General features: G+C 39.7%; 1 protein-coding gene across 1 annotated transcript; it reads left to right on the top strand.

The window, feature by feature from the left end:
- Positions 1-64: 64 nt before the first annotated feature.
- On the top strand, positions 65-25,626 carry lasp1 (LIM and SH3 protein 1). The gene is made up of 7 exons (XM_072693000.1): positions 65-339; positions 8,830-8,924; positions 10,386-10,470; positions 15,484-15,591; positions 16,714-16,801; positions 16,992-17,080; positions 18,397-25,626. Exons 1-7 carry the CDS (start codon positions 271-273, stop codon positions 18,568-18,570), a joined length of 708 nt encoding a protein of 235 aa, XP_072549101.1. The 5' UTR covers positions 65-270; the 3' UTR covers positions 18,571-25,626.
- Positions 25,627-26,604: the final 978 nt, after the last annotated feature.

The following is a 26,604-nucleotide window of genomic DNA, read 5'->3' as shown; positions in this document are numbered from 1 at the left end:
TGAACAAAGCGCGTCCTCGTTTCATGATTCCCCCTCCGCGTTCATGAAGGGCGCGTTCACAGCTGCGCCGTCGTGCACGCGCCTTCCGCGTCTGGTCGCTCGTTCGCTGACAGCCAGCGGTGAAAACATCATCAGCCACCGCCTGCACTGGACACACTTCTCTAGCTACACACACAAACCACAGATACTCCGGAGCAAATTATTGTTTTTGTCTAATCAGTGAACGCATTTCGTCTGTTTATTCGTGGCCCTGAGATTCCCAGCGAAAAGATGAACCCGTTGTGTAGTAGATGTAACCGAGTCGTGTATCCCACGGAAAAAGTGAATTGTCTCGACAAGGTAAGCTAACCTGCACACACAGCTGGGTCTGGCTGCTAGCTAGTAAAACGCAATACACCTCAAGTGTATCATTACAGCGGTGTCTTAAGGTCTTTCTTCGCGGTTTCTAGCTACTTCTTTTTGGGGGCAGAACGGAAGAGGAACCAGCCAGCTAGGGTAACGTTAGCGCGCTAGGCTAAGCGGATAGCTGGCCAGCTAGCGTTAGTTACGGTGGGACCAGTGAAGCGTAGGCTGGGTCCTTAGCGACGGGTTCTCTTAGATAAGATAAGAGCTGAACGCTATCTAGCACCCACTGTTCTGCATCCTGTCTGTGATGCGTTTGAGTTAGTTAGCTAGCTAGGCTGGATCGCTGGTGCTGGATATCTCCATATCTCCGCTAACCTTACAAGCTGAAGATGTTTGCGCGGGCGCGAGCGCGAGTGCGGGTGCGCGCATGTATGTAGCTAACGTGTATGCATGTGAGAGTGAGGCTGTGTGTCTGTGAGGACTGGCGTTACAGGTGTCGTCGTGTAAATGTGTACGGGGGGGGGGGTTATTATGATCAGAGAGACCGAAATAAGCAAGTAATGTATGTGTGTGTGTGTGTGTGTGTGTGTGTGTGTGTGTGTGCGGCCTTGGCTGTGCTGAGCAGGAGGGAGGAATCTGACGTGTCACAGGCTTTGCTGCTAAATTGGCTACTAAACGCTCGGACGAGGGACAGACGCCCACCCCAACCATGACTCCTGTCATTCACTGATTTTGCCTTTACATTATCTATATTTTTTGCCTTGGTTTGTTGAGAAGATGTTGAAAACAGTGCTTGCTGGGACATCACTTTCTGGCAACGTTGAGAAAGGCTGTTGTTTTGGTGCCTACAACGTTAACGTCGTCTAGATGACTTGTTAATGAATGGAGTGGAGTCCAGCTTTAGGTTTTAGGTTAGTGTCTTCCTAAGACACTACAGGAGGCCGCCTCAGGGGAGGGTTATGGTGACAGGTCATGTCAAGGAGATTGAATAGCCGGTTCCTTCGCTTCAGAGTTGTTGTCAGGCCTGATCTTTTGTGGAACCCTAGATATAAATGGCAACATGTCCCATTTACTGTATATGTGTTTGTTCTAAGTAAGAATATGTTTGATTTCTGTTTAGGTATTAATATTAATTAGTGCTTCACCCCTGACAGGCACAGTGGACTGCAGGTGACCCCTCACAGATAAAAGAGCAATAGAACAAATAGAAGTGATGGTCTTCACAGATTACACCGTGTTTCCTTATTACAAAAAATGAGGTCTTGTTAGTATTCATAATGAACGAAGGCCAGCTGTTTGTGTCCTAACTAGCGCTGGAATTGCTTGCAAAAATGCATCACATTTCAGGACGGGCGATATTGTAAAAAAGACATTTTGAAAATACTCAATATTTATCACGATACGTGTAATCAGAGACTAAATACATCACGAGCGACAGATTCTTATAAACTGCTATTCAGATACCAGTCCAGCAATACTGTTGGTAATTAAACTTACCACTAAGCACAAATAGTATCCTCGATATGCTCAATATGATGGAAACAAATTTTTTCACAATACAATAAGAATATTGTCATATTTCCCATTGCTAATCACATTAGATTTCACTGATTTGATGAAACGTACAAAGTGCAATATTTTGGTTGCATTTTTTTCCCATTTCCTTGCTTTTGTGTCCCTCTTAAACAGTATTACCTTCCTTTGTAAGGTTAGTCCAGGTGGAGTTGATGATGAACATTTTAAAAAATTTGATAAATGTACATGAAACATATTGGATCTCTCATTTGGCCCAGAATTCCCATATTGATAGATAAACACATTTTTTCACCACTGCCTTGATAAATGGATTGTCATGTCCCATTTACTCGACTATTAGTGTTGACTGTCAGCGCATCAGTCATGTTCATACCTGAGGATTTTATTATCTTACGCAGGTAGAAACTCAAGCTCAACTTTATCTTTGCAAGCAAAAGCTCGTACAAATGTTTCGATTTTGCATTTATTACTATGTTTATTACCAGGTCATTTTCTGATTTACTGTGTATTATTGGAGATAAAGCTTTTATTGCAGTAATTCACCCAACATGCCCATCTCGTCTGTCTATACTACTACACATGCAGCAAGTTGATTCACAATCATGTAGACCCTGCATACTTTCTTCAGTGTAGAAGGAGATTTCTTTATCTGAATTTGACTGTTGGTAATTGTGTGTGTGTGTGTGTGTGTGCGCGTGTGTGTGCATGCATGCATGTAGCATATTTCATATGTATATTATAAATATAAAATACTCTTCACCTTTAATACTCTGCTAATACAAGATGTCACAGATGTTGCATTCATTAACATAATTACTATAAAGATATAACTTCTTAATTTACTTTATATTAGGGAGATTATGGAGCTTTTATTGCAGTAATTTACCTAGTTTATTGCAGCAAACACACATGGATTAAACACTGTTCTGGGCTCAGCCATAGTACTACACATGCAGTGATGCAGAATCATATAGACCTGCATGTTGTACCATAGTACACCATTAAAAATTAAGGTCTTTGAGCAATGTAATAGAAAAACCACTTGGTTTCATACAGAACCATGTTTGTAATAGAGTGTGAGCCAGCCACTGCCTCTATTCAAACAGGCATCGGAACAGGTGTCAGCCGGCGCTCTCAAAAGAAAGCCACAGGTTCCCAGCTCCGCCATACCATTTAACAGACGTCCAACATTGCCTCCAGATTGATGAGGCCAATTTCCCACCCAGAAAGAGCACAAGCAAATTGTGCTCTTTTGGACTCCGACTGCTGATGGCAAAGTGGCATTACTTGAGATTCGGACTTGCGACCTCCAGGCCATAGTCGCAGCGCAATAGACCGCTGAGTCACTTGAAGCCTCCAAAATGAGCAATTCTAACTTAAATTCCTTAAACTTACTGGACAAGTGAGTAACTGTCCCATGTAAAATAAACCCTTCAGCCTACAGACTACATCTACAGAGTAACAAAACATAGAATTAAGGTAGACAATAAGTGCTCAAAGTACAGTAACATGCTTACTTCTCTTTTTGAATCAAAGCTTGTTTGCAACAGAGCAGAGCAAGCCCAGTCCAGGTGCAATTTGTGTAGGTTGTGTCTGGCTGGACACTGATTATGGACCGAGAGGAGGTCTCTGATGCTCATAAACTGTAGCCTAAAGTATAACATCTAGCAGCAGCTACGGAAGTCTGATTACTAGGCAGCTGGGTTCTGTTGTAATAGTGCATGACCATTGCAGAGCTGCTGTAGAGGAAATGCTGCTGTCAGTGTGTTGCACCTTCAACTTTAGCCATAACCAAAGCGACAAAACATTTACCATTGAGCCTAGTTGCCAAAGGAAGTTTTTTTTTTTTTCAGAAGGACAACAACAAACTATTCAAGTTCCCCCCACAGCTCTTCAGCCTGTCCTTTTGGTGGTTGTGGTGAAAATAACACTTCACTGTCAGTGACTTTTCTTGAAAATTGAGCTTGGAATTTCTGCAAGGGTGGGGTCAGCTTTATTATGTACAGTGGCCTTGTGCAAATGAGAGAGAGAGAGAGAGAGAGAGAGCTCTGGGGCTTGGTGATAATGTGTGTAATGGACTTTAAAGAAATCGATTGCTGTCACACCGAGGGGCTTTGGTCAAAATAATCATGAATAACGACTTCTGGGACCTCTTAAGCATTCAGTGCATTTTTAAGAGACAGATAGATAGGCTACTACATAAAGATGGTGTAGTAACGAGTAACAGATGAGCATGAAGCCCAAACGCCATGACCACCGCCACGCTGGCTAATTTACACACATGCTCTTTTGAAAGCACACAAATACTGTCACAGTCTTTTACACAGGATCTCTGTCATGGAGCACTGGCATTTTCCTGCTGCTGAAGAGAAGTAAACCATCCCGTTGTCATTCCGCTCCAGCAGACATGTGCTCTGTCTGACACACTCAAGAACATCTCGAAAGAACCACGCCCAAAGTCTGTTAGACAGCGACCATTTGAACCACCTCAGAGGTGGCCTTGCTTCTCTGTGATGTCTGTAGCAGCATGAAAGCTCTTAGGAAAGTTCTCAGGCAGGTAGCCACTCAGCTATATTAAGCACAGGTGTTAGTCTTTTCTGGCTGATTTGCTGTTCCCTAAACTCTGAGCTTTGTACTGGGCAGCGGGTACAGCAGTCTGGGTCGCTGTGGGCAAAATAATGGAATTTCATTGTTATTATGATTAATTATGTAAAAATATGCTGTGGACATATTTGGATATTATCCTTTTAAAGAGCGCATAATTATTCAGAGGTAATTTAATTTAGTGCAGTGCCATTTTTAAAACATTAAGTGGAGTAATGACAAACATTTTGGAAAAAGGACCACGCACCGATCTCCTCCACCAGGCCCTCAAGCCCCTTATATAACCCTGCTTCTCAGTCCAACTCTCAAACGTCGCACCCACCTCCTCCCCGTCTCCTCCCTTTCTTTCATCACTCACCACACCAACGGGGGGGGGTCCGGCTGCTCGCGCAGACAACAGGAAAGCCAGCCCGGACTCCAAGCCAAAAATATTCGGAGTCCACCCTCCCGTTCTGTACAGTACAATACAACCAAGGCTGATAATGGCATGTTTGTAAATTAGGGTTTCAATGGTATGAGATTTTCATGGCCTTCTCAAAAATATCACAGTGTACAGTATCTTATAGTTGTATAGAAAAGTATAGAACAGGATTCTCTGAAGCAGGTAAACACGAACCTAGAGGGGCTAGAGGGGTATAATGCCTCCCAGCATTGAGCTGTGGAGCAGTGGAACTGTGTTCTCTGGAATGATGATTGGTGCTCCACCCAATACTTGTGGGGTGAGTTGGGGAATTGGGTGTAAGGTGAGGAGGTGATCATCTAACATCCTGTCCTCACAACATTCTGACTCTCATTAATGCAATTGCATCCTCACAACAAAGTAAAAAGCCTTCCCTGGACAGTAGAGACCTTACTAACAAAAAGCAATGAATAGGCTGGTGTCCCAATACTTTTTTTTTATCTATATAGTCTGGATTAAAAGACAAATACGGAAGCTGCACATGAGGTTGATTTCATTATGGATTAGTCTGGTTCTTTTCTCCATTAATCAATTGATTGTTTGATTTTTACAACACTAAAAATAGTAGAAAATTGGTGAGATTCTAAATGAACAATGCCATGGTGTACCTAAAATTGGTATACCGCTGCTACCTTATTGTAATGCCACCAACTTATCAAACCTTTAAAAAAAAACTATCATGAAACAGTCTTCAAGTGTCATGATATCATATTTGTGCCATGTCTTTTTGGTCTGTCCCTGTGGCAGGTGAGGTGATTTTTGTCCTAGCACATTATCTAAGTAGGTAATAGAGTTAAAGTCTTTGATTTGTTTGCATTACACAAATGTAAGGTAGATGTTTATCATCAGTAATAATCAGAAGAAGAATTGTAATGATGGGAGCTGTTCTAGTCAGCACTGGAACATAAAGGACAGCAGATGGACAGCAGGTATGGGGGCCTGCACTGTCAATTCAAGGCTGTAGACAGACTCTGGAAAAACACATGGCATGCTGTTGGAGTAATATGCTGGATAGTAGAGGTGTAGCACTAAACAGCACTCAGTACAGTTTGCAGTATAGTATTTCTGCATTTTCAGTTTACTAAGCACCCATAATTGCAAAGATGCACTATTTAAAACAACAGCTAGGGTTTACAGTGTTCTAATCTAACAGTCTGGCCACAAGCTAACACATTAGACACAAGTTGACATGCAAGTTACAGTGCAGTACAATGAGATATGAGATCATTAGCTGTTTGCCAGCGAAAGTACTAGACATTTGCTGGTGTGAAACTAAAGAAGAGAGGACAATACAAGCTATAAGCTAGAGTCTATGCTCTTTATAGTATGAACTCTGTGTTATGCTTCTGCATGTGCTTAGAAATTATGCTTATTATGCTCTCTGAACATGATCTGATTGGCTCAGTCTTCGTGTGACTCTACTATAGTGCAATAAACAAAACGCAGCGACCATTAGATGTGATTCAAATGACTTCCTCAATCAAAGTATTTGTTTAACAATTATTAGCACTAACAGATTATTGGCAGGTTTGGATATCAGTGAGGTGTTCACACATGTAATTTCCCCATGCACACACATACAATCATGCATGAATGGACATCAAGGTGGAATGTAGGGTAGCGGGTTAGGTCAGGCACCTTGAGTCTTGTTTTCTTGCCCTCGGTTATCACTAAAACGCTCCCAAAGCCAATAATGATTCAGTAACCTATGCATATCAAAGTCCATTGCACGTTTGAACTGCACACATGCTTCACTGTGTAGGTTTCTGTTTTGCAGAGTAAGTCCCAGGGTGTTTCCCAGCTACATTGTTCAGTGCTGGAATTCTTCCCCTAGCTGAGAAAAAGGTGACGTCAGTTCAGCAACTGCTGAACTCCCTGCGATTTTGTTCAGTAGTTCTCCACTCAAGCCATACCATGATCTTTGGGTATTTTATTTACAGTTAGCCTACAGAATAGCCCTTCCCCGCCAGAAGATGAGGCACTAATATTGACAGGACATTGACAATTGGTATACAGATTTGTCATTGTGGTGGAATTCTCTCAATTTAAGTGTGAGAAACGAGAGCAGAATGGCCCTTGGTAAGAAGTCTCTATCTACTTCCTCCTCCTGATAATTAATTTTCATGTCCTACTCTGAGCAGTGAGTATTTTTAGTCATAACCAAGCTCTGAGTGTGACTCACAGGAACATCTGAGATGATTTATTACCACCAAGACAATGCTTGGATCTCAGTATTCTCCTCTATGAATATGTATATATGTTCAAAAAGACCAACACTGAAGCTAAACATAAATTCACATCAGTATGCTTTCATTTACTTAAATAGCTGTTAAAAATGGTAGTTATGCACCTATGTTGGAATTTTGGGTTGATGGTGATATGTATGCATGTTGACTTTTCAATGCTTATAAAACATAGGCAGGCTCAACAACATTGTTATCAAAAGATAATGGCATGAATTATTGACATGACTAGATGTCAGTGATATTTCAAATTTGATGTTTGCAAACAGAATTATTGTATTTTGGAGGAACAGAGAGTTTACAATATTGAGGTTTGCAGTATTTCGCCAATGCTTTAATCCAGAGCAACTTCCATTTAAATCAGGTGGGTAAATGATGCATTAGGAGTCTTGCCCATTGACTCTTTTCGGTGTAGAGTGGCATTCTTGCCCTAATGGAAAAGCAAACCCTTGTCGGCCACAGGGAAGAAGGTGTTGTTACCCATGATGTTACCTCAACTGTCAGTGATTCTGAACTTCTGCACTATTGTATCAGCATTTTATTCATCTTACTACAATTGTACATCTCTACCTATATACTCACCAATCATTTCTTTAGGAACACTACATTAATACCTAGCAGGACCTACTTTTGCTCTTAAACTGACTCAATTCTTCATGGCATAAGATGTCGAATGTCGTTTGACACCCTGGTCCATGTTGGTATGATTGCATCACGCAGTTGTTGGAAAAAACACACTGAAGAACACTGAACTCTTTGACAAGTTCCTGAAGGTTCATGTTTTAAGAGACTTTTGCTTTGTGATGTTGATGTGACTGTTGATGTGAGCATTATCTGAAGCTGCTGGCCTGTATCTGTGACAATTGGCTGATTAGAGAATTGCAATAATGAGTAGGTGTTCAGACCTTCCTGAAAAATTGTCTGAGAATTGGAATGATAATGCCAGTGGATTTCTATCCAGTTTCTACATGTAATAAATGTCTGTGTTGTGGCATTAGCAGATATTCACATGAAATGAGATATTTGCATCAAATAGTGTCTCCAATAAAATATTGGAGTATAAATATTTATTAAAACTAAACAGTCTGATTCTTTTTACTGTGTAATTTTGTGAATTTACTGTCAAATGTTCTGATATCAGTGTACATCTCTATTCATGGGTTTCCCAGACAGGGATTAAGCCTAGTTCTGGACTACACAACGTGCTGAATGAAGATTTCCCATTGACCCTAAGTGTTGGAATGCTGCAATCAGTTACTGTCTTCATCATTCCCTGTCAAGATTTAACAAATTATCCATTTTGTGACTTGATGAGATCTGCCACATCTTCTAGAGTGTGTTTTTATAAGCCTGTTTTCGCTTTCAGTTTGACCAAGTCACTCATTTGTGAAAGCGAATATTTGTTCAGTGTCAGCCAATCAGAGCGTACATGGCACTCTTTCACAGAAACTGCACTGACAGCCAGTGACCCTAGCAAACAGAGTTATGCAACTGGGTCAATATAAAGCAGTGCAGTTAAACCTCAAGAACAGACAGTGATTAGACTAGATAAACCCTTAGCCCTCGTAATTGCTCGTTTACTCATTTGCTCTCTCTCTCTCTCTCTCTCTCTCTCTCTCTTTCTCTCTCTCCCTTAATCAGTACTGGCATAAAGGATGCTTTAGCTGTGAGGTATGCAAGATGACTCTAAACATGAAGAACTACAAAGGCTTTGAGAAGAGACCATACTGCAATGCGTAAGTGACTCCTGTTTGTCTGTGCTCATATGTGTATGAACACCTGGTCCTGGTGTTAAACAGGGATATTCCAAAACACACAAAACACTAGCCCATACTTCTCTGGAATCTCAGTCTTCATACATTCTGCTAAAAAATAAACTCGAAATGCAACTCACATTGTGGATAGACCTCGGAAGAGTAGTGCAGCAAGACGGCTCAAAAATCTCACAGTACTAGAAGCCTTTTCCAAGGAAGAATGAGTGAAATCCCCCACACAAGAAACAAAAGACTTAACTGGCAACAGAAAGTTGTAATGCTTCCCAAATAACTCAGTACCTTACCTAAGTACTGATCAAACTTTTGATTATCTTAAGTAAGATGAATTTAGTTATTTTTAAAGCATTTTTGAAATATAAATATCAGATGTTAAAGAAGGAAACCTTTTGGAAATCAGATCATCTTTTTACTCACTTAGCTATTCACAATAACAGATAATATGATCAGGGGTGTCCAAACCTTTGCATGCCACTGTAATTTTTTTCCAATATGTGAAATGCAGCAAATAAACAGTATTTGTGCGTTGAAAGAAGACCTCTGCAGTTATAGTTACTAAGGATAAAGCCCTCTTTAACCACAGGCATGATCTGACTGCTAATACGCCTGACAGGATCAATTTGTAGCCCCCCGTAGGACCAGCGGGTCATTACAGCCACTTAACTTTGTTCATTTCCGTTTGCGCCCATTTTTCTGCTTGCTTGTTTGTTTAGACGGTGCCCTGCTGAGAAAAACTCAGGGCAAAGAGGGGAAAAAGCTTTATCTTAAGAAATCGTTGCTTGTTTTTATCCAGCTGATCCCCACCCGCTATTGTACCCTCCTCACTCCGATAATATAGACAGTATGGCGGTATTTAGGCTACTTGATTGACATGTCTGCTCAGGTCTCTGCAGTTGTTCTCAGGAATACTGGAATTGTAATCTAAACAGGAAATGTTACGATACACACACAGATGTACACACACAACCATTCACATTTGCTTACGCACACACATACACCCCAAGATACAAAAGGGTGTCGTTCAGAATTCCACATGTATAAATTATGTATGGTATTTATTTTGCATGGTTTTGGTGCCTCCGTTATAAGGTTGTGTTATTTGTACACAGTGTCTGAAACAGTCTGCAGTTTTGTGCGTGTAGGAGCAGTAAAAACCTCCTGCTCTAATTAGCTAATGGTCCAGTAAGGCAGAAGATGTACATAAACATGCACACACACACACACACACACACTCACAAAATAACCCAATGTGCTCTGACCTTTTGACATAGAAAAAAAGAAAAAATATAATTTAAGGCCTCACATATTTTTTGTATGTTTTTTGACTGTGTGCATGTGTGCGTGTCTGTGTCTATGTTTTTGCATGTGGGGCTGAGAGCATGATTAGGGGTTTGCAGTGATGGCTAATTGTGACGTGTGTTGCAGACACTACCCAAAAACGTCATTCACCAGTGTTGCTGACACTCCAGAAAACCTGCGTCTGAAACAGCAGAGCAAGATGCAGAGCCAGGTACCACACACACACACACACACACACACACACACACACACACACACACACACACTCTGTCCTCTTGCCTTTGGTTAATGACTCTAATACAGTACTGTGCAAAAGTTTTAGGCATCTAAGCACATCATTTACAAGCATTTCTCTCAGCAATAAGAGAGTTTGGGCTTGTGGAAACTTCAGATCACATTAGAACAGATCAGGTAAACATACATTTAAAGAACAAAGCTTGGTTCCTGATTTCTCCTGGACGCCTCTAGCCAGCGCATGGATTTGTTCAATTCCATCACCAGCTCACCTGATTTAACATCATTAATCACTGATTAATCAAAGTAGGTGTTAGATGATCACTATAAATAATACTAGACTCCCAAGAGGAGAGCTTTGGAGATGATGAACACAGGTTTTAATGAACACAGTGATGTAAAACCACTACCTTTTCTATTGCTGTTATACGTATTTATTCTAATATTAGTGTTTCACTGAGTAAATAAACACACTTACTGCCCAAATAAGAAGCGTTTTAACTTTAATTTCACAGATGCCTTAAACATTATGCTCTGTAATAATGGCATGGGTTCTAATTCAGGAATACACTCTAAGCAAAAAGGTCTATTTAATGTCGGGGAAAAAAATATTCGTAAAGAGCCCTATACAAGAGGATTACTATTAAGTCTATTTAAGTCTATTAAGTTGTTATGGTTGTATATAGTGTTATTACCTTTGGTACAGAACTTTTTTCTTTAGAATACACATACACATGAACTTCTAAGTTCTGCTTAGATCAATACAACAAAGACCAATGGCAAAAGAAATGTACTTTCAGATATTACGTTGACCCCTTTAACTTAAGGCTTATTCAGTTAGAAATCTGAAGGCTTATTATTCAGTAATTCCAGTGAAACGAATTTGTAAATTCTGCAGTTATGAGATTGAGAAACCAAAGTGGCTCCTTCGGCTTAAAGAGGTAAATCATTTACTGCTGTCACTTATATCTTTCCCTCCAAACAGCATAAGTGCTGAATTGAGGCTTCATTCACACTCTCTCTCTTTCCATGCAAATCTCTCTCACTCCCGTCCCTTCTATGTTTTCACTCAAGTTTTTCCTCCACCTTCACTCTGCTCCACCCTCCCACACACACATATAATGCCTTCCTCAATAGCTAACTACACTCCTGATACAGTATCTTACTGGTGGGAGTAGTTCAGCAATTCACAGTGTTGATAAACACGTGTAGACTGGACTACACACAAATTACACACTACCCCACCCATGTTTTTAGTGGACGGGGGGGAGGCAGAGTTGGGGTGTAAAAATAGGAGGAAAAAAAAACAACATCTGGTGCCCTCATGCCTCCCCATGACGCTTGTACCCACGCCCATATAACAACACTCCCAATACATGCTAACTTCATGAACCTATAGTAGGCCTGTCTCAAACCTCAAATTCATATATTTTATTCATGTAGGAATTTCTTTTGTTCTCTTTGTTCTTCACTGTCGACTGCTTTGTTTATAATGTGGATTAATGTGTGGATTAAGAGAAATTGAGGGTGCAATCCAGATTTCTGATGGCCATATGCCCCACCGCCCCCACCCCCCCATCCAACTCCGGATTATTCAAGATGTCTGATATTGTGTTTGAGAATTTGCATATGCTTGCTTAAATGCTATGGAATGATCTTCTGTTTGGTTCCGTAAATGTGATCTGATCTTCAGGCATAAATATAAAGAGTCGTATAACAAGTAACACACTCCGCATTTTACAGAGCTATTGCTTTATTTTTTTCCTCTTAAATTCCCAAGCGTGTCTCATCTTATGATGTATTATTAAGTAGTTACATGGAAAAACAGAACCAACTCACTGAGCTGTGTTAGGGAAGGATTGAAGCCTGGACCTGCCAACAGCTCCTGGGCATTTAATGGGTTAAACATATGGGTTAAATCAGTCAAGGACATTGATGCACCTTTATGTTTGTTTCACCAAACACTTTCTGTAGCTGCTGATAAGTACTGTGCAGCAGTTGGGAGGTATGCAGTCTCATTCCCATATTCATGACTGGTTTAGTTCATGGATGTTTTTGAGATGTCTTGCTTGAGGGTCCGATTTTAGCTTTTCAGTGATATATATATTTTTTAACTTTAAAAACATTCTTCAAGTCTTCAAGAGTTTTCTCATTGTTTCCTTACTTTACTTTTAGAACAATTGGTATTCTTAAATAGTTTTACTTTATTTTTTAAGTTTACTTTATTTAAATATAATTTACTAGAATTACTGTCTATTTCAGCACAATTGTTTTGTTAGCATCTCCATACTAATATACATGAGAAAATCCTTCTAGTTTCCAGTTACTGCATATTTTAAATTAATTTTTGAAAGCATAGTTCTGTTTTTCTTCCGCTTTGCCATCCACTGCACAGATTTCACTGAATAATGGAAAATTATTATATTAAAATTTGTCTCACATTGTTTATGATACATTGTAAAAGTTTGCAAACAACTCAACTTTACAAATGGCCTAAATAATAAACCACTGAGAATTGTCCAAAGAAAATCTTTTTTTTATCACTGTAATTGATCCTATCCAGGCAGTGTGTTGCTATATTGTCATGTTACATGACCTATTTTTACAGAAGTCTTCTAAAATGTCTTTTAAATGAACCATAATTGCCCTTGAACAGACATCTGTTGTGAAGAGAAACTGCAGTCAATTGCTTAAAGCAGGCGGACTCTGATTAATTCAGTTGGCCTATGGTCAAAGACATAATTATCCCAGAGGTTCACAAACTTTTTCTTTTTCTGTCACTGATCTTGAGTTATGCAATGAAGACAGGGTTACATGAAATGTGAATTCTTAGCTAGGTAGAACTTAAATGGCTTATGTAAAGATCATATATTTAAAAAGCATGTAGGCCTTGTACACTATTAAAAATAAAAGTGCTTCAAGTGGTTCTGTGAGGGGTGCTATAAAAGGAACACCATTGGTTCCATAAAGAAGTATGTTTGTAGCAGTTCTTCACACTCGAACATCTCTATTACAAACCTGCTTCTTTATGGAACCAAGAGTGGCTGGCTGTTCTATGGCAAATCTCAAAGAATTATTTAAAGCACCATTATTTATAAGAAAGGTAGGAGTCCAGACAATACCTGGACCTGCAAAAGGGTGCACAAACATTTCTGTACATTACATTTAGACTAGTTTAAATTCATCTTCATGAAGACTAGAACAGCTTGTAATGAGTGATTCAAGGACAATAGACAAGCTATTAAAGGCTCCTCCGGAAAAGAAAATATACAAATAACATATGTTTTACCCATACCAAAGGACATGCATGGTGTTCAAAAGTTTACTTTTGCTCTGATGCTGTGAGCCTGATACTCCTAAAATGTAATAGATGTCTATGTCACATATATGGGTGAATGGAAAACTGGTCTAATTTGATCCCTGTAAACAATACTCCACTAGTACTGTGATATCTAGTGCTTGGTGAGCGTAGTCGATGTGTGTGCACATTATTTCTTATTCAATCAGTCAGCCATGCCTGCCCACAGGGGATGCATTATGTGTTCCCATATGTATTTTTCCCATATATACAGTATGTTCTCACAATGATTGTTTTAGTCCATTAGGAATAGATGTATAATAGATATGTGTATATATAACAATCTTACTAACACCACTGCCAAAAAAGGCCTAGGCTAATGATTCATGTTGAAGTCTGTGTGTGTTTGGGCTGGTATGTGTCATAAATGTCAGGGTCTATTTTTGATCCTGAATGCTTTTGTGAGCAAATTAGAGGGAACATTGTCTGAAACTGTCTCTGTGCCCAGTCTGTGGTCACTGGGCTGAACTGTAGGCGTGTCCTTCTCTTGTAGTTTCTCCTGAGTTTGTTCATTGATGCAGCTTCTGCTACTGCAACAAAACAACAACAATCTGGGTCTATTACAGGGCTGTATTCTGTCTGCTTCTTGAGAGTCTTGAACTGTCTGATCCAGTGAGTCATGACAAATGCTGCAGAACTGCAGGACATGCCATTCCTTGCTTATTTAAGTAACATATAGCTCTTTATTTATTTTTCCAAATATTTCAGGCACTTCAGAAATTGAAACCACAGCCTTGTTGAGAGTATTGACACTGTGCTTAGAAACCTTTTGACTCTTTTTCTTTTTGTGATTTTGTGACCAATACAATTTAATTGGCATGTTTACACATATCATTTAATATTTATAATTTTAACTTTAAATTAATACTTTCATATTTTCTGTTTTGTTTTATTTTTACCCATTTTTTCCACAATTAAGCTTAGCCAATTAATCCACCCACTCACTAGGGCTCCCCATATTCCCATATCACTCACAATGCTCCCCTCATCTAAAGTCAACCACTGCCTTATTTCAAACTGTTGCCAACGAAGCATCAATAGGCTGCCAACGCGCTCAGAGGAAAACACCAGATCCCCAGCTCTGATATATCAGCCAACAGACGCCTTTGCCGGCCAGCATCACAGTGGGAGTGGTGAGGGGAGAAATGTCCTCTAACCACCCAAAGAGAACTTGGTCAGTTGTGCTCTCTCAGGCTCCAGCTTCTGATATAGTCCAGTCGTTTTTGGGCAGTAGTTTTGTCAGCTTTTAGTCCTAATCTATAGAAATAATTCAAACTTGTGGTGGATCTATCTGTTATTTTTCTTGTCATCAGTTCTTTAAACCCATGATTGAGAATGTTCCAGTTCAGCCTGTATTGCTGTCAAATAGCTAAGAAAGGGTCTTCAATATTGGTTTTCCAAGTGGCAGTTGCAAAGTTCAACCTCATGATTCAAAGGTCACCATTTAGAAACCCAGTGAATTGCTGATTGTCTGTACGTTATTGGCAGTATTTATATTGATACAGATAAAATCACAGGTCCTCAATATCGTCCGATGTTATCTGGGATGTAATTTCCTGTGCACAAGCTGCTGTGCATTGTTGCTTGCTTCGTTTAATTTCTTTCTTTCTTTGATTTGTGTGTTTGTTGCAGGTTCTGTACAAGGAGGAGTTTGAGAAGAACAAAGGAAAAGGCTTCAGTGTTGTTGCTGACACACCAGAGATGCAGAGAATCAAGAAAACACAAGACCAGATCAGCAATGTGGGTCTAATGCCAGACTCTTTCATCAGGCATCTCTTCTGTTCGCAGCAGTGGGATTCTGCCCACACTGCAAAACTAAACACACTAGTTTAACTTGTATTAGCGGTACAGACCAGTATGCTGGCAGTGCTGTGAGATTATTGACAGAGACCTGTAACTACATTTGAAACTGCCTATGATTTAAAAAATACAATTAAATTAAATCCTGTAGTCAGACATGAGATTCAACATCCTTGACAAATAAAAAAAATGATAGTCATTGCGGAGTCAAAGGAGCAAAATTATAAATCACACAAATGAATGGGCAGTATCTGACATGAACATGAACCTATTGGCACCTGGCCTAATGCCTGGAGCTGGAGCTGTGGAACAGTGGAACTGTGTTCTCTGAAATGATGGTGATCCATCCAATACTTATGGGATGAGTTGGGGATTAGGTGGGGTGGTAATCATGCAACATCCTTACCTTACTAATGCTCTTCTCACTGAATGCAATCAAATCATTACAGCAATGCTCCAAAATCTAGTAGAAAGTTTTCCCCAGACAGTAGAGACAGTTACCCCAACAAAAAAGCAGATTGAACTTTTTAATACTCTTGATTTTAGAATAAACGAATGACCAGGTGTCCCAATACTTTTCTTTCCATATAGTTTATATTATCCATGATCACTGAACACAGTTCATAGCTGCTTTAGAACACTGTCTATATAATGGCTCTGTAATTGTTGATAAGTACATGTAAGCTTGATTTGGATTTAGCCCATTCTCATTTGTTCTAATATGAATAGCGGACCATGTCCTAAAATAGTCCCAAAAGCTAATGAAGGAATGAAGGCGCCTAGCAATTTACTGGTAATTGAATAGGTGAACCTCATGCCTAGTTTGAAAGCTCCAAGCAATGAGGTGGTTAACATGGTTAGCCGTCGTTCGTGCCTTAAATAGACTTAAGTATAGTCTCTGAGGGTCCTTCCCCAGGATTGTGTTGGCACGTATAGAACTTTAAGTATATGTTCGTCTTCATGTTAGTCAGTGTTAGTGTAATGATACGCTCTAATGTCAGCGGGGCTGTTGTAGATATGGCATATGACTTAAGGCCCTTTTCTCTGTTGTGCATGTTCTAGATTAAATACCATGAGGAGTTTGAGAAGAGTAGAATGGGAGGAGAAGCTCCACCTCACCTTCCACCGCAGCAGCAAAACACAACTCCAGGTACTATATGCACAAGCAAGCCTCCAACCACAGCAGCCGTTACTGCTAGACCTAAATGTTTGCGCTCTTGGTTAATGTTTAACCTGGTGATCAGAGATGGGTCACACGAAATGAGAAGTGTGCATTCCTGCTACGTATACTATTGTGTTTCTCTCTTTATCTTTTTGTATCTGTTTTTCCGTTTCTCCAGCATATCAGCCCCCAGCTGCATCGCCGAACTACCATTATGAGCCTGAACCGGTGCGCCAAGCCGCTGCAGCTCCACCACCCAGCTCTGGGGTAATGTATTACAAGCACACACACACAAACGCACAAGCACTCTTTTTCTTTCACAAAAGCCTTTGGAACTGTCCCAGTACCTCTACTGATCAGATGCCCCACTTTCTCTGCAGTGATTCAGCACCTTTTCTCAGGATGAATACTTCTGCTTTCCCTATTTCCTATTCTGCTCAGGCTCTAAAGACACCAAGAAGTACTTCTGCCTCATGCTAGTAGTTAACTTGTATCTTATAGATCAGCACAGCACCACTGGCATTCTGGCACCTCTTTGCTACATTTTACTATCATGCAACTCAAGGGTGGGCAATATGGTTAATGGTTGTAATAATAATAGCAAATAGTCCATTTAAATTACACCGTAATCACTAATGGAGGGAGAGCAGGTAGCAGTAGCTGGAGCGTGGGCAGCTGGTCTAACGCAGGTAGCAGGAGAGCCTCATGGTCAATCTTCCATCATTGTCAGGACGGACAAATGGGCAGTCAAGTTAAAGAGCTAGAATTTGTTCAGATTGGATTTATGGGGTACAGCGAATGTGAACATTATCAGAGTGTGACTAACGACTCTGGCATATTTGACTATTACGGCCTAACTAAAAGGGCAGAGCCAGAAGGTAACACAGGTATGGGAGTACCCTAAGGACACTTAGCGGTTTGTGCAGCTATGATAAACTGCTTGTTGGTCAGAATCTGTCTTTATTATTATATGTGCAGTTGTTCAGTGTTCTGTATAGAGTACTGATGATACATATAATGCACTCAAAAAAGTGCACTTTAACTTAAGATTACCCAATAGGTCTTTCTCACACACACAGAGAGAGGGAGAGAGGGGCTTCTTTCCGGGTAGGTGTTGGTAGCATTAAATCACTTCTGCTCTAAACAACTACAGCAGAAGCTGTAGTGTATCGAGCCACAGCTCACAAACAGTAAGCTTTAACATATTGTTGCTGTCAGAACAAAAACTTATATAACACAAATGGCAACTTTACATAACAAAAAAAGCATCTTCACTTTTAAGGTACGTCAATCTAAAACGTTTGGAGAGATAATTTTAATAATTTTACAAATATGGAAGTATCTCTGGAACAATTACAGGTGGCTGTTGTGTGTACTGGTTTTACCAACTGGCTAGGTCAATTTCTCAACTAGGCGATGAACAGTAACCAGTATGCAGTCTTTCCTCCAGCATGTTGCCCACCCTTATTCCAACTTGGGCACTATTCCAGCTGTTTCATATTTTTATGAGCTAGTTCTTTTGCCTAAAAGTTGTTCTTTGTTCGTGTGCATATGTTTTGCATCGTGTGTTTGCATGTTTTTAGAAGCGTTTCCGGGCAGTGTATGACTACGCTGCGGCGGACGAGGACGAGGTGTCATTCCTGGACGGAGACGTGATCGTTGATGTGCAGCCAATCGATGAGGGGTGGATGTACGGCAGAGTGGAGCGCACCGGTCAGCAAGGCATGCTGCCTGCTAACTATGTGGAGGCCATCTGAGAAGGAGAGTCTGAGAAAGGAATTGAGAGGTTAAGAAAGAGAGAGAGAAAAAAGGGATAGAGAAAGAGAGAGAGAGGGAGAGTGTAAGGGAGGGAGAGAGAGAGTCCAAGGGAGAGAGAGAGAGAGAAATGGATTACAAGAAGCCCAGTGCCATCTCATATTTTAAGAGCTTTTTTCTTCTTTTCTTGTTTGTGCTATCCTATTAATGTGTCTATGCTGATAACTCATGCAAAACAAACACACTTATTCATACATAAACATGCACACACACACACACACAGTTACACACATAGTGTATAGACGTACATACACGGGGTGCGTACCCTTTTATTGCTCTGCCTGCTCTGTTTCTCTCTGTTGCTCCCTCTTTTGCTCTTGCTGTCCGACTGTCTGTTTATTTCTTGTGTTTCTTCAAGTCTCGGAGAGGTGCTGTCACAAGTGGCACTTAACGTCTTAATGACACACACAAATACACGCACACACACACACACAGGCCGCTGAGTTTTATCAAGGCCCGCCATTGAGCACTTCGTGAACAGACAGCCCTAGCCGCGTCAATCATTCCACAGTTGCCATGACAATGAGAATCTGTTCCAGACGTCGCTGATCTTTTACTTTTCTGTGTCCTCTTTACAGCCTGCCGTTGGTTGTATCTTATCATTCTGGCCCATCGTGGCATCTCACTGGTCGTGCAGTAGTAATGCTTGAACATGAGACTTCTGATCATTCCGTTTTGTTCCACTCAGTCTTAAAGCATATCCGTCAGACCTCTTGCATCATGGGTATTGTAGTGAAACTGGAATATATATTATATATATATAATATAAAAAAAAGATCCTCCCAGTCTGGCCTCAGTTCTTGTATGGGTGTAGGAATAAAGGTGGACCCTGCTCATATTATGGCAGCGTTGTTGTTATGTCCTCAACACTTAACGCTTCATCTCAGTGCCATCACTTAATATAGGTGTAGATTTAAGCCTGTTCTGCCAGACACATGTGCTGCTTTGAAGTAAATAACGGTAAAGCAGTGGTCTCTGATACAAAAACGCCCAGCAGTTAGCTAAAAGCAGAACTGTAGAACCGATAAGGGGAGAAGAGCCTAAGCACAATTAGAGGGTTCGTTTCTTTTTTGTTGTCGACACCGATTAAGCCTAGTCCTGGACTAATTTTCACTGTTAACATTGATTCTCTGGAAAATGCTTTGTAGTCATAGACTAAGCTAAATCTGTACCGAGAGCTAGCCCTAAAATCTGTTTTTTTTTAAGTTTGTATAATTTTTTCTGTGTTCTGGAACATTCCATGTGCAGCATATGATAATGTATCTCAGTGCTATTTTGTACCACATTCTTTTTTTTCCTTCCCCCATACCATGCTTATTCTCATTGCCTTGTTGGTATTGTATGAGGCGGAACTGTAATGTCAGTTAATCAACAATAGTGGAATAAAACAGATCTATTTGTATATCAAGGCAGGCAATGTTCCGTTTATTTTGAACCTTTGTAGGTCCTAACATGTCTTACTGTAACCTACCTAGAAATACAATCACTTTTGCTGCTCATAGATTTTGTGAGAATCTGTTTAGACTATGCTGTACATTGTCTCATCACTCATTGTCCAAAATATATGCTCAAAGACTGAAAACAAAAGAAGCAGTAGTCTACTATGCCTTTTTTTTCTCAACATACGTTATATGGACAAAAGTATTAGGACACAACACTTAGTCATTGACATGATGTGTAAAAAAAAAAAAGAAAAAGAAATGAAGCATCTGGTCATGCAGTCTGCCTTTACAAACACTTGTGAAAGAATGGGTGGTTCTAAAGAGCTCACGGAAATCCAGTGTGTTTCTGTAATAGGATGGCACCTTTTTTTGCGACATTTCTTCCCGTCTAGAAATTCCATGTGTTGTTATTGAAAAGTAAGTGTTGGAACCACAGCAAGTCAGCCACGAAATGGCAGATCATGTAAAGTTCCACAGCAGGGTAGTCGAGTGCTGAGGGGCATAGTGCTTAAAAGTCTCCAATGCTCTGCTGAATCAATAATCTGTAGAGTTGCAGAGCTGCAAAAGGGGAACAACTCCATATTAATGCATATGGATTTTGAATGGGATGTCATAAAAGCTCCTGTTGGTATATTGTGTTGGTGTCCCAAAACTTTTGTCTTTATAGTGTACATATTTGTTCATGTTGTCATATGTTCTGTTTGATAATCTGATTGAGCCATTTCCTTTGTTTATGAAGTTTAAAACAGGCTTGTTTAGTCATATTACCTCAAATTAGACCAACTTAGATGGCCCAGGATGTCTGGATGTGGTCTTCAGCCTCTCAAATCTGGTTCTAACTTGCAGGCAGTGGGGACACCCATTGACAGATGAACAGTGGTGGAATGTGTTCTAAAGCTTGTGAACCATTATCTTGTTCTACTTCACAGATTCAGTCTAGTCCAGTATTTCCTTGAATCGTGCACATGTCCCAATGGGTGAAATATCAGTGTTTAACTCAAGACATTGATTGACATGGTTACGGTTCCTTCTTCACTTCTGCTACCTTTACTGCATGTTCAGCTGTCAACATGAAATAACCCCTAGCTCATCAGACTAAATTGACTGGTCCAGCTACAAATGGCTAAGGAACATTTAGTATTTCTAAATCATGGAGCAAAACAAAGTGAAGGCTTGCACAGTTCCATGACCTGCTTCTGCATAGTCCCTTTATTTCTAGTTTGAACTTTTATGGTGCACTTACACATTCTGTGTTTGTTGCATTCCTCGTTTTCTTGTCTCTATCTGTGGTCAGTATCTAGTTCTTGAGTTTAGCAGATCTATGCAGTATGTAAAGAATTTGACCCTTTAATATAACACCAAAATTGCTCTCATTCATGTGACTGCAGTCAAGTAAAGCATTGACTGTAATGACCTCCTTGAGAAGATCAAAAGCTCCTGCTGATTAACTGGGAAAGAAACTGGATCAGTTATTATGCTATACTTGTACCACATATGCAACTAAACACTTCAGATATCGCGTTACAGAAGATAGGAATCCTAGAAATAAGCAAAACATTGTTTTGATTTTTCTGCCGCAGTCAAACACAAGAGTTACAGAAGCACTGGCATTGTTTCAGCAGGTTTTGTCGTGTGGTTTTTTTTTGTTTTTTTTTTGTTTTTTTTTTAGCAAGTGCTAATATGGTCTCTAAACAGAAGATACTGTAATAGAAGATAATGTGGCTTGAGGGTGAAGTGCTATCTAACTGGTCATGTTACTGACCGAATAGAGGAAGTGAAAACTCAATCGAGTGTCAGAACTGTCCTCTGGAATAGCAGGCACTTAGGCTGCACTCACACAGCAGGGCAAGTGGCCTTTTGGTCATGTGACACAGATGTGTTAACTGTGTGATGTCAAATAAACATCTGACATTTTCAGTTACAATTTGGGCCACTTTTAGGTACCACACTATTATGTGGTATAATACAAATCCAATACATATCCGATATGCGGCAATGCGACTGCGTCTGAACAGCCAGATCGGAATTCATGTGACTTTTATATCACTGCAATCCGTCATTCTTCATAAAAGCTCCTTGAGGAGAAAGGAACAAAGGACCAGTTTTGGAGTGTAAACTGTTCAGACAGATGTCCGATATAGGTCACAAGAAATTGATAGCATGAACAGTCTAAAACAATCGGATTTGGGCTATTTTACCTGCTGTGTGAACATAGCCTTAGTTTCCTCTCATGGTAATAATTCACCCATAGTAGCTGGTCTGACACCAGCGTCCCTTGTTTTAGACTAAGCACGCACTGACAAATCAGCTGAATTGAAACAAAGGTGGACAGTGACCTTATCGAGTATTTTACTGGGTAAATGTTAGGATGGAACGATAATATTGGAATCATATCAATATCTGCACATAACTGCTTTCAATAAAATGGCAGATCAGCATCGGACAGATACTTTAGATTTGACCGATATTTCAAACTAATATCAGAACATGTATTTACTGAACTCCGAATGCTTAGCTGCACTAAAATATCTGCATTTAGTCATTGTACTGCACTTGTAACCCTCTACAAATAAATGTTACATCTCTCTGTAATGCTCATCCAGGTAGATGCAGCCCCAATTTTACATTTTATAAATGTTAATGTATCGGCATCTGCAAATATGCGCATGAAGAATATGGGACATTAGGACAGTGCACTTCTATAAAATAGGCCTACATATACTTAGGTTATATTTGTAAGGACAAGAATTCTCTCTTTACTCAGTTACTCTTTACTCATTTTAGTCATCAACATTCAAAAAGAGAAGATTTGAACTAAAGAATAGTTCTTGTGCTGTTAGCGGCTAGGAGTATTAAGACATTCCTTGGCAGTTTAACAGGGAGCTCTCTAGGGCTACGTTCACATTATCAGGCTGAAGTGACGTAAAACTGAAATCAGGGCTGTGTGGACATGTCAAATCCAATTTCAAAACAGATTTAAGTCGCTTTGGCTATGTTGAGACTCCTCATTTTTGCCATATTTAGATTGGATCCAGATTGATTTTTGATATTCTGGACAGCAAAAAAATCTTTTTGCATCTTTTGCAAATCAGATCCACATATGAAAGCAGCCGGTTAGCACCTACGTCATTTCCACAGCAATCCATGCAAATAGGTTTGTGATGTCCAGGTGGTTGTAGATCGGATACTTATTCGATTTGTGGGCATGTGGCATGAATGCAAACGAGCAGATCGGATTACGTGTCTTTTTGCCTGTACGCATGCACTTAATGCTGTTAGTGACGGATGCAATGTGCATAAATGTGTACAGACAGATACAGGTTACTTACATTAATGAGTGTGAACCGCGAAGATAGCCAAATCTGATCTGAACAAAAAATGGATTTGATTAATGAGGATTGTAATGTGAACATAGCCCAAGTACTTTTTTAATACTTTGGTGCTTCTAAGTTGTTTTGGTTTTGTTTGTTTGTTTTTTTGATAAGATGCATTTACTTTTACTTCCACCTGTGTAGCAAATATATTTCCTTAAGTATAGGTTTAAGGCTACTCTACCCTTCTCTAGGATAAAACCTGTTCAGTTTTGGTCATTGACCGTCAGTTTGAATATGCCTTTAAAACTAAACATTCCTCAAGTCCTCATACAGACACTAGTGTCTGCATTCTGATCTTCTGAAAACGTGTTGAGATGATTGCTACAGAGCCAGCTACAATATGGAGAATGCAAGTGCTGTGTTGAGGCTACTGTATAGCTCATGCACTCGCTGTTCCAGTTGATTGTTGGCTGAACTCTTCTGCTGGAACGTTCCGACAGAAATTTTATCTGCTAATAATGGCGCCACATGTTTGAAAAAGCGTAGATACACTCTTGAAAATAGGGGCCAGAAAGGTTTTTTGGAGGGATGCCATAAAAGATCAGGAAATATTTGAGTGCGAAGAATGTCCCCATAATGTAAAGGTTTTGGTTCTAGATCAGTTAAAGGTTTTTCTGGTAACATAGACCCCTTAAAAAAAGGTGCTCCAAAAGGTTAATTGAGTGATTCCATAGAAGAACCATATTTGATTTCATAAAGAACCATTAGAGAGATAAAAGAGAACCTTTTTTTAAGGTCTAAATAATTTTTTTTAAGAAATCTTAAAAAAAGCAACTCATGCTATTACAGAAATGTTTTATTATGGAACCAAAAGAGGTTCTTTCATGGCATCACTCAAAGTGGTGTTATGAAGTAACTAAATTTTGGGTGGAGGAACATCATCCCAAAACTAATGTCCTAAAAATTCTACCTCATTTTACCTTGTTCACATGTCTACAGCTACTATTGGCAACCCTTTAGCACCCCGTCACCTCCCTATCGTTTCTGGCTCCACTTATCAGAGGGTGGATTGCCTTCCTACCACAAAGCAGGAGCCACCCAAGCCCAAAATCCTCTGAATTCTCCCCCTCTCTTACAGTCTTCTCCCAGATCATTATAATCATGGCATGGTCTGAACTAGCAAAGAGCCTCCTGAAGCACCTTGATTTTTAAGAGTGAACATCAAAGCAAGTATTTTTGAGAGTGTAATTTGAGATATGAGATTTAAAGAAAATTAGTTTCTTTAAGGCTTCAAGTTCCTTCTAAACATCTTCTAACGCTTGATCATATAGAGATAGGTTTCATATTCTCAGTCCAGACCCATTCCCCATGTTCATAGAAAATTGAATTGTGAAGCCATTACGCAGCTTTGAGAACTTTCCAGCCAGCGTAAATGTGGGCGATTTCATTTTCGTATGATCACTTATGCACGTGGTCTACAGTGGATGGCTTGGAGATTAAATTTGTAAGCCAACTTTGAGAGTCTGAACTACGCCTGTGTGAACCTGTAAATAAACGAAACCCCTCTTTTTCACACCTTGGTAAACACTGGTATACACCGTATACGGAATATGTGAAGGTCTACCAACATCGGGACAAAACTGTGCTTTATCATTATTTAGCAATTTGATTTAGCAATCATTACTGCAGAGATTGTTCACCAGGGAGGTATTTGATTCCCTTGGTTTGGTGATTGTATATTACTGATTGTTTTAAAAAGATAAAAGTGTCATACCAGAATCTTAAAACAAAAAATGTGAATCTGATCTGTCTGGAATTTGTCCCACATTCTTGGATTACCAGACACAGTTGTAAGATAGTGAAGGTGTATGGTTAGAAAGCTAGAAAGCTACATATCAAATGTAAATGAGAAATAGTGTTTTCACTATTAATAGACAGTTCTGTTTAATTTAGCAGAGAAGTCCCAGGCATTTAACATGTCAGTCATGCAAACTCATCACAAACATTCAAACCTCACGTTTCTCCTCCTTGTGCTTTCACCCCATTTCCTTTGTCCTGTCAACATTAACTGTTGTTGCTCTCTTTTTGAAAGTGTACTTGTATGTATTGTACCACACAGGGGTCCCATGTTCCATCTCAAGCAAATGGCTTGTTTTATTTCCATGTTTAACTTTCCTTTATTCGTTATGTAGGTGAGGAGCTGGCTAACGTGTGGATCAATAAAATGCATTCTTTCTATCAAGATGTCGTGTCTGGTCACTGCTTTTGCTTTTCTGATGTGTATCAAACAGTTCACTTGGTGAATATGTAACTTCTGGAGCTCATCAGCCTGTTACACTTTCTCTGCCTTTTTTTTTCATTTGGACTGAGCAGGATGTATGATACAAGAAGTATCTGCACAAGTTTTAGTCTGCAGAGTTTAGTCATATCTATCCTGGGAATTCTACTTATTTAGCACTTAACTGGACAAAAATGCATCCCCATATGTTTTCATAGGGCTTCCAAAATGTCTTATAGAAGTTTAATAGACCTTCAAAACAACAAAACAATATTTTCTAACAGCTGTGTTTTTGTTTTTATGTCACTGCAAGACCCTCTTTACACCTTATTCATCTTAAGTATCTGGATAATATCTGGATAAGACAAAGATACATGAAAATTCAAGTGTAAACGCACCCAAGACACATTTCAAACGGATACAAATCCGATCTCAGGAGGTGGTCTGAGTAATAAGCACCAAAACACCAGTAATAATTGCTGTGTAATGGGTGAATTGTCATACTTGGACTTATACAGGCATTTAACTGCTGTGTGTGAATGCATGTGGCTAAAATCTTATTAGGAATCTAGTCACATAAAGTGACCAGGTGTAAACAGGGTGTACCAGCTTAAGGACTGAATGTGTGTTAGTTTACCAGGCCCTTTTTGAATTGTGTGGGTAGTGATATTGTACATTTCCATGCAACACTTTTCACTCATAAAGCTAACAGAAGGCAGTGCGATCAGAATGCTAGCTGTCACGCTGCTGAAAGAGCAATACTGATTTTATGCAAAACAGTTTCAGTTTATCTATAGTTCTCACAACAACCCACAGATTTGTAGAAATGTTTCTTGTTCTCCAGGACCAATTGAACACATTAATGCTTAGTGTAGCTTATTTATCAAAATCATTTTAACATAATAATAATAATAATAATAAATGAACAAAAAATTAGAACAA

The sequence above is a fragment of the Salminus brasiliensis genome, chromosome 12 (genome assembly GCF_030463535.1).
Source record: "Salminus brasiliensis chromosome 12, fSalBra1.hap2, whole genome shotgun sequence".
Classification (NCBI taxonomy): domain Eukaryota; kingdom Metazoa; phylum Chordata; class Actinopteri; order Characiformes; family Bryconidae; genus Salminus; species Salminus brasiliensis.
The sequence above is the reverse complement of the archived record's forward strand: the minus strand, read 5'-3'. Positions and strand labels throughout refer to the sequence as shown.

Bases quoted from the DNA above. Each gene is read 5' to 3' on its own strand.
- lasp1 (XM_072693000.1), top strand. From the start codon at position 271: ATGAACCCGTTGTGTAGTAGATGTAACCGAGTCGTGTATCCCACGGAA. The intron at 10,471-15,483 runs GTACCACACACA...TGTTTGTTGCAG, and splicing joins AGAGCAAGATGCAGAGCCAG to GTTCTGTACAAGGAGGAGTT. The intron at 17,081-18,396 runs GTAATGTATTAC...GCATGTTTTTAG, and splicing joins CTCCACCACCCAGCTCTGGG to AAGCGTTTCCGGGCAGTGTA.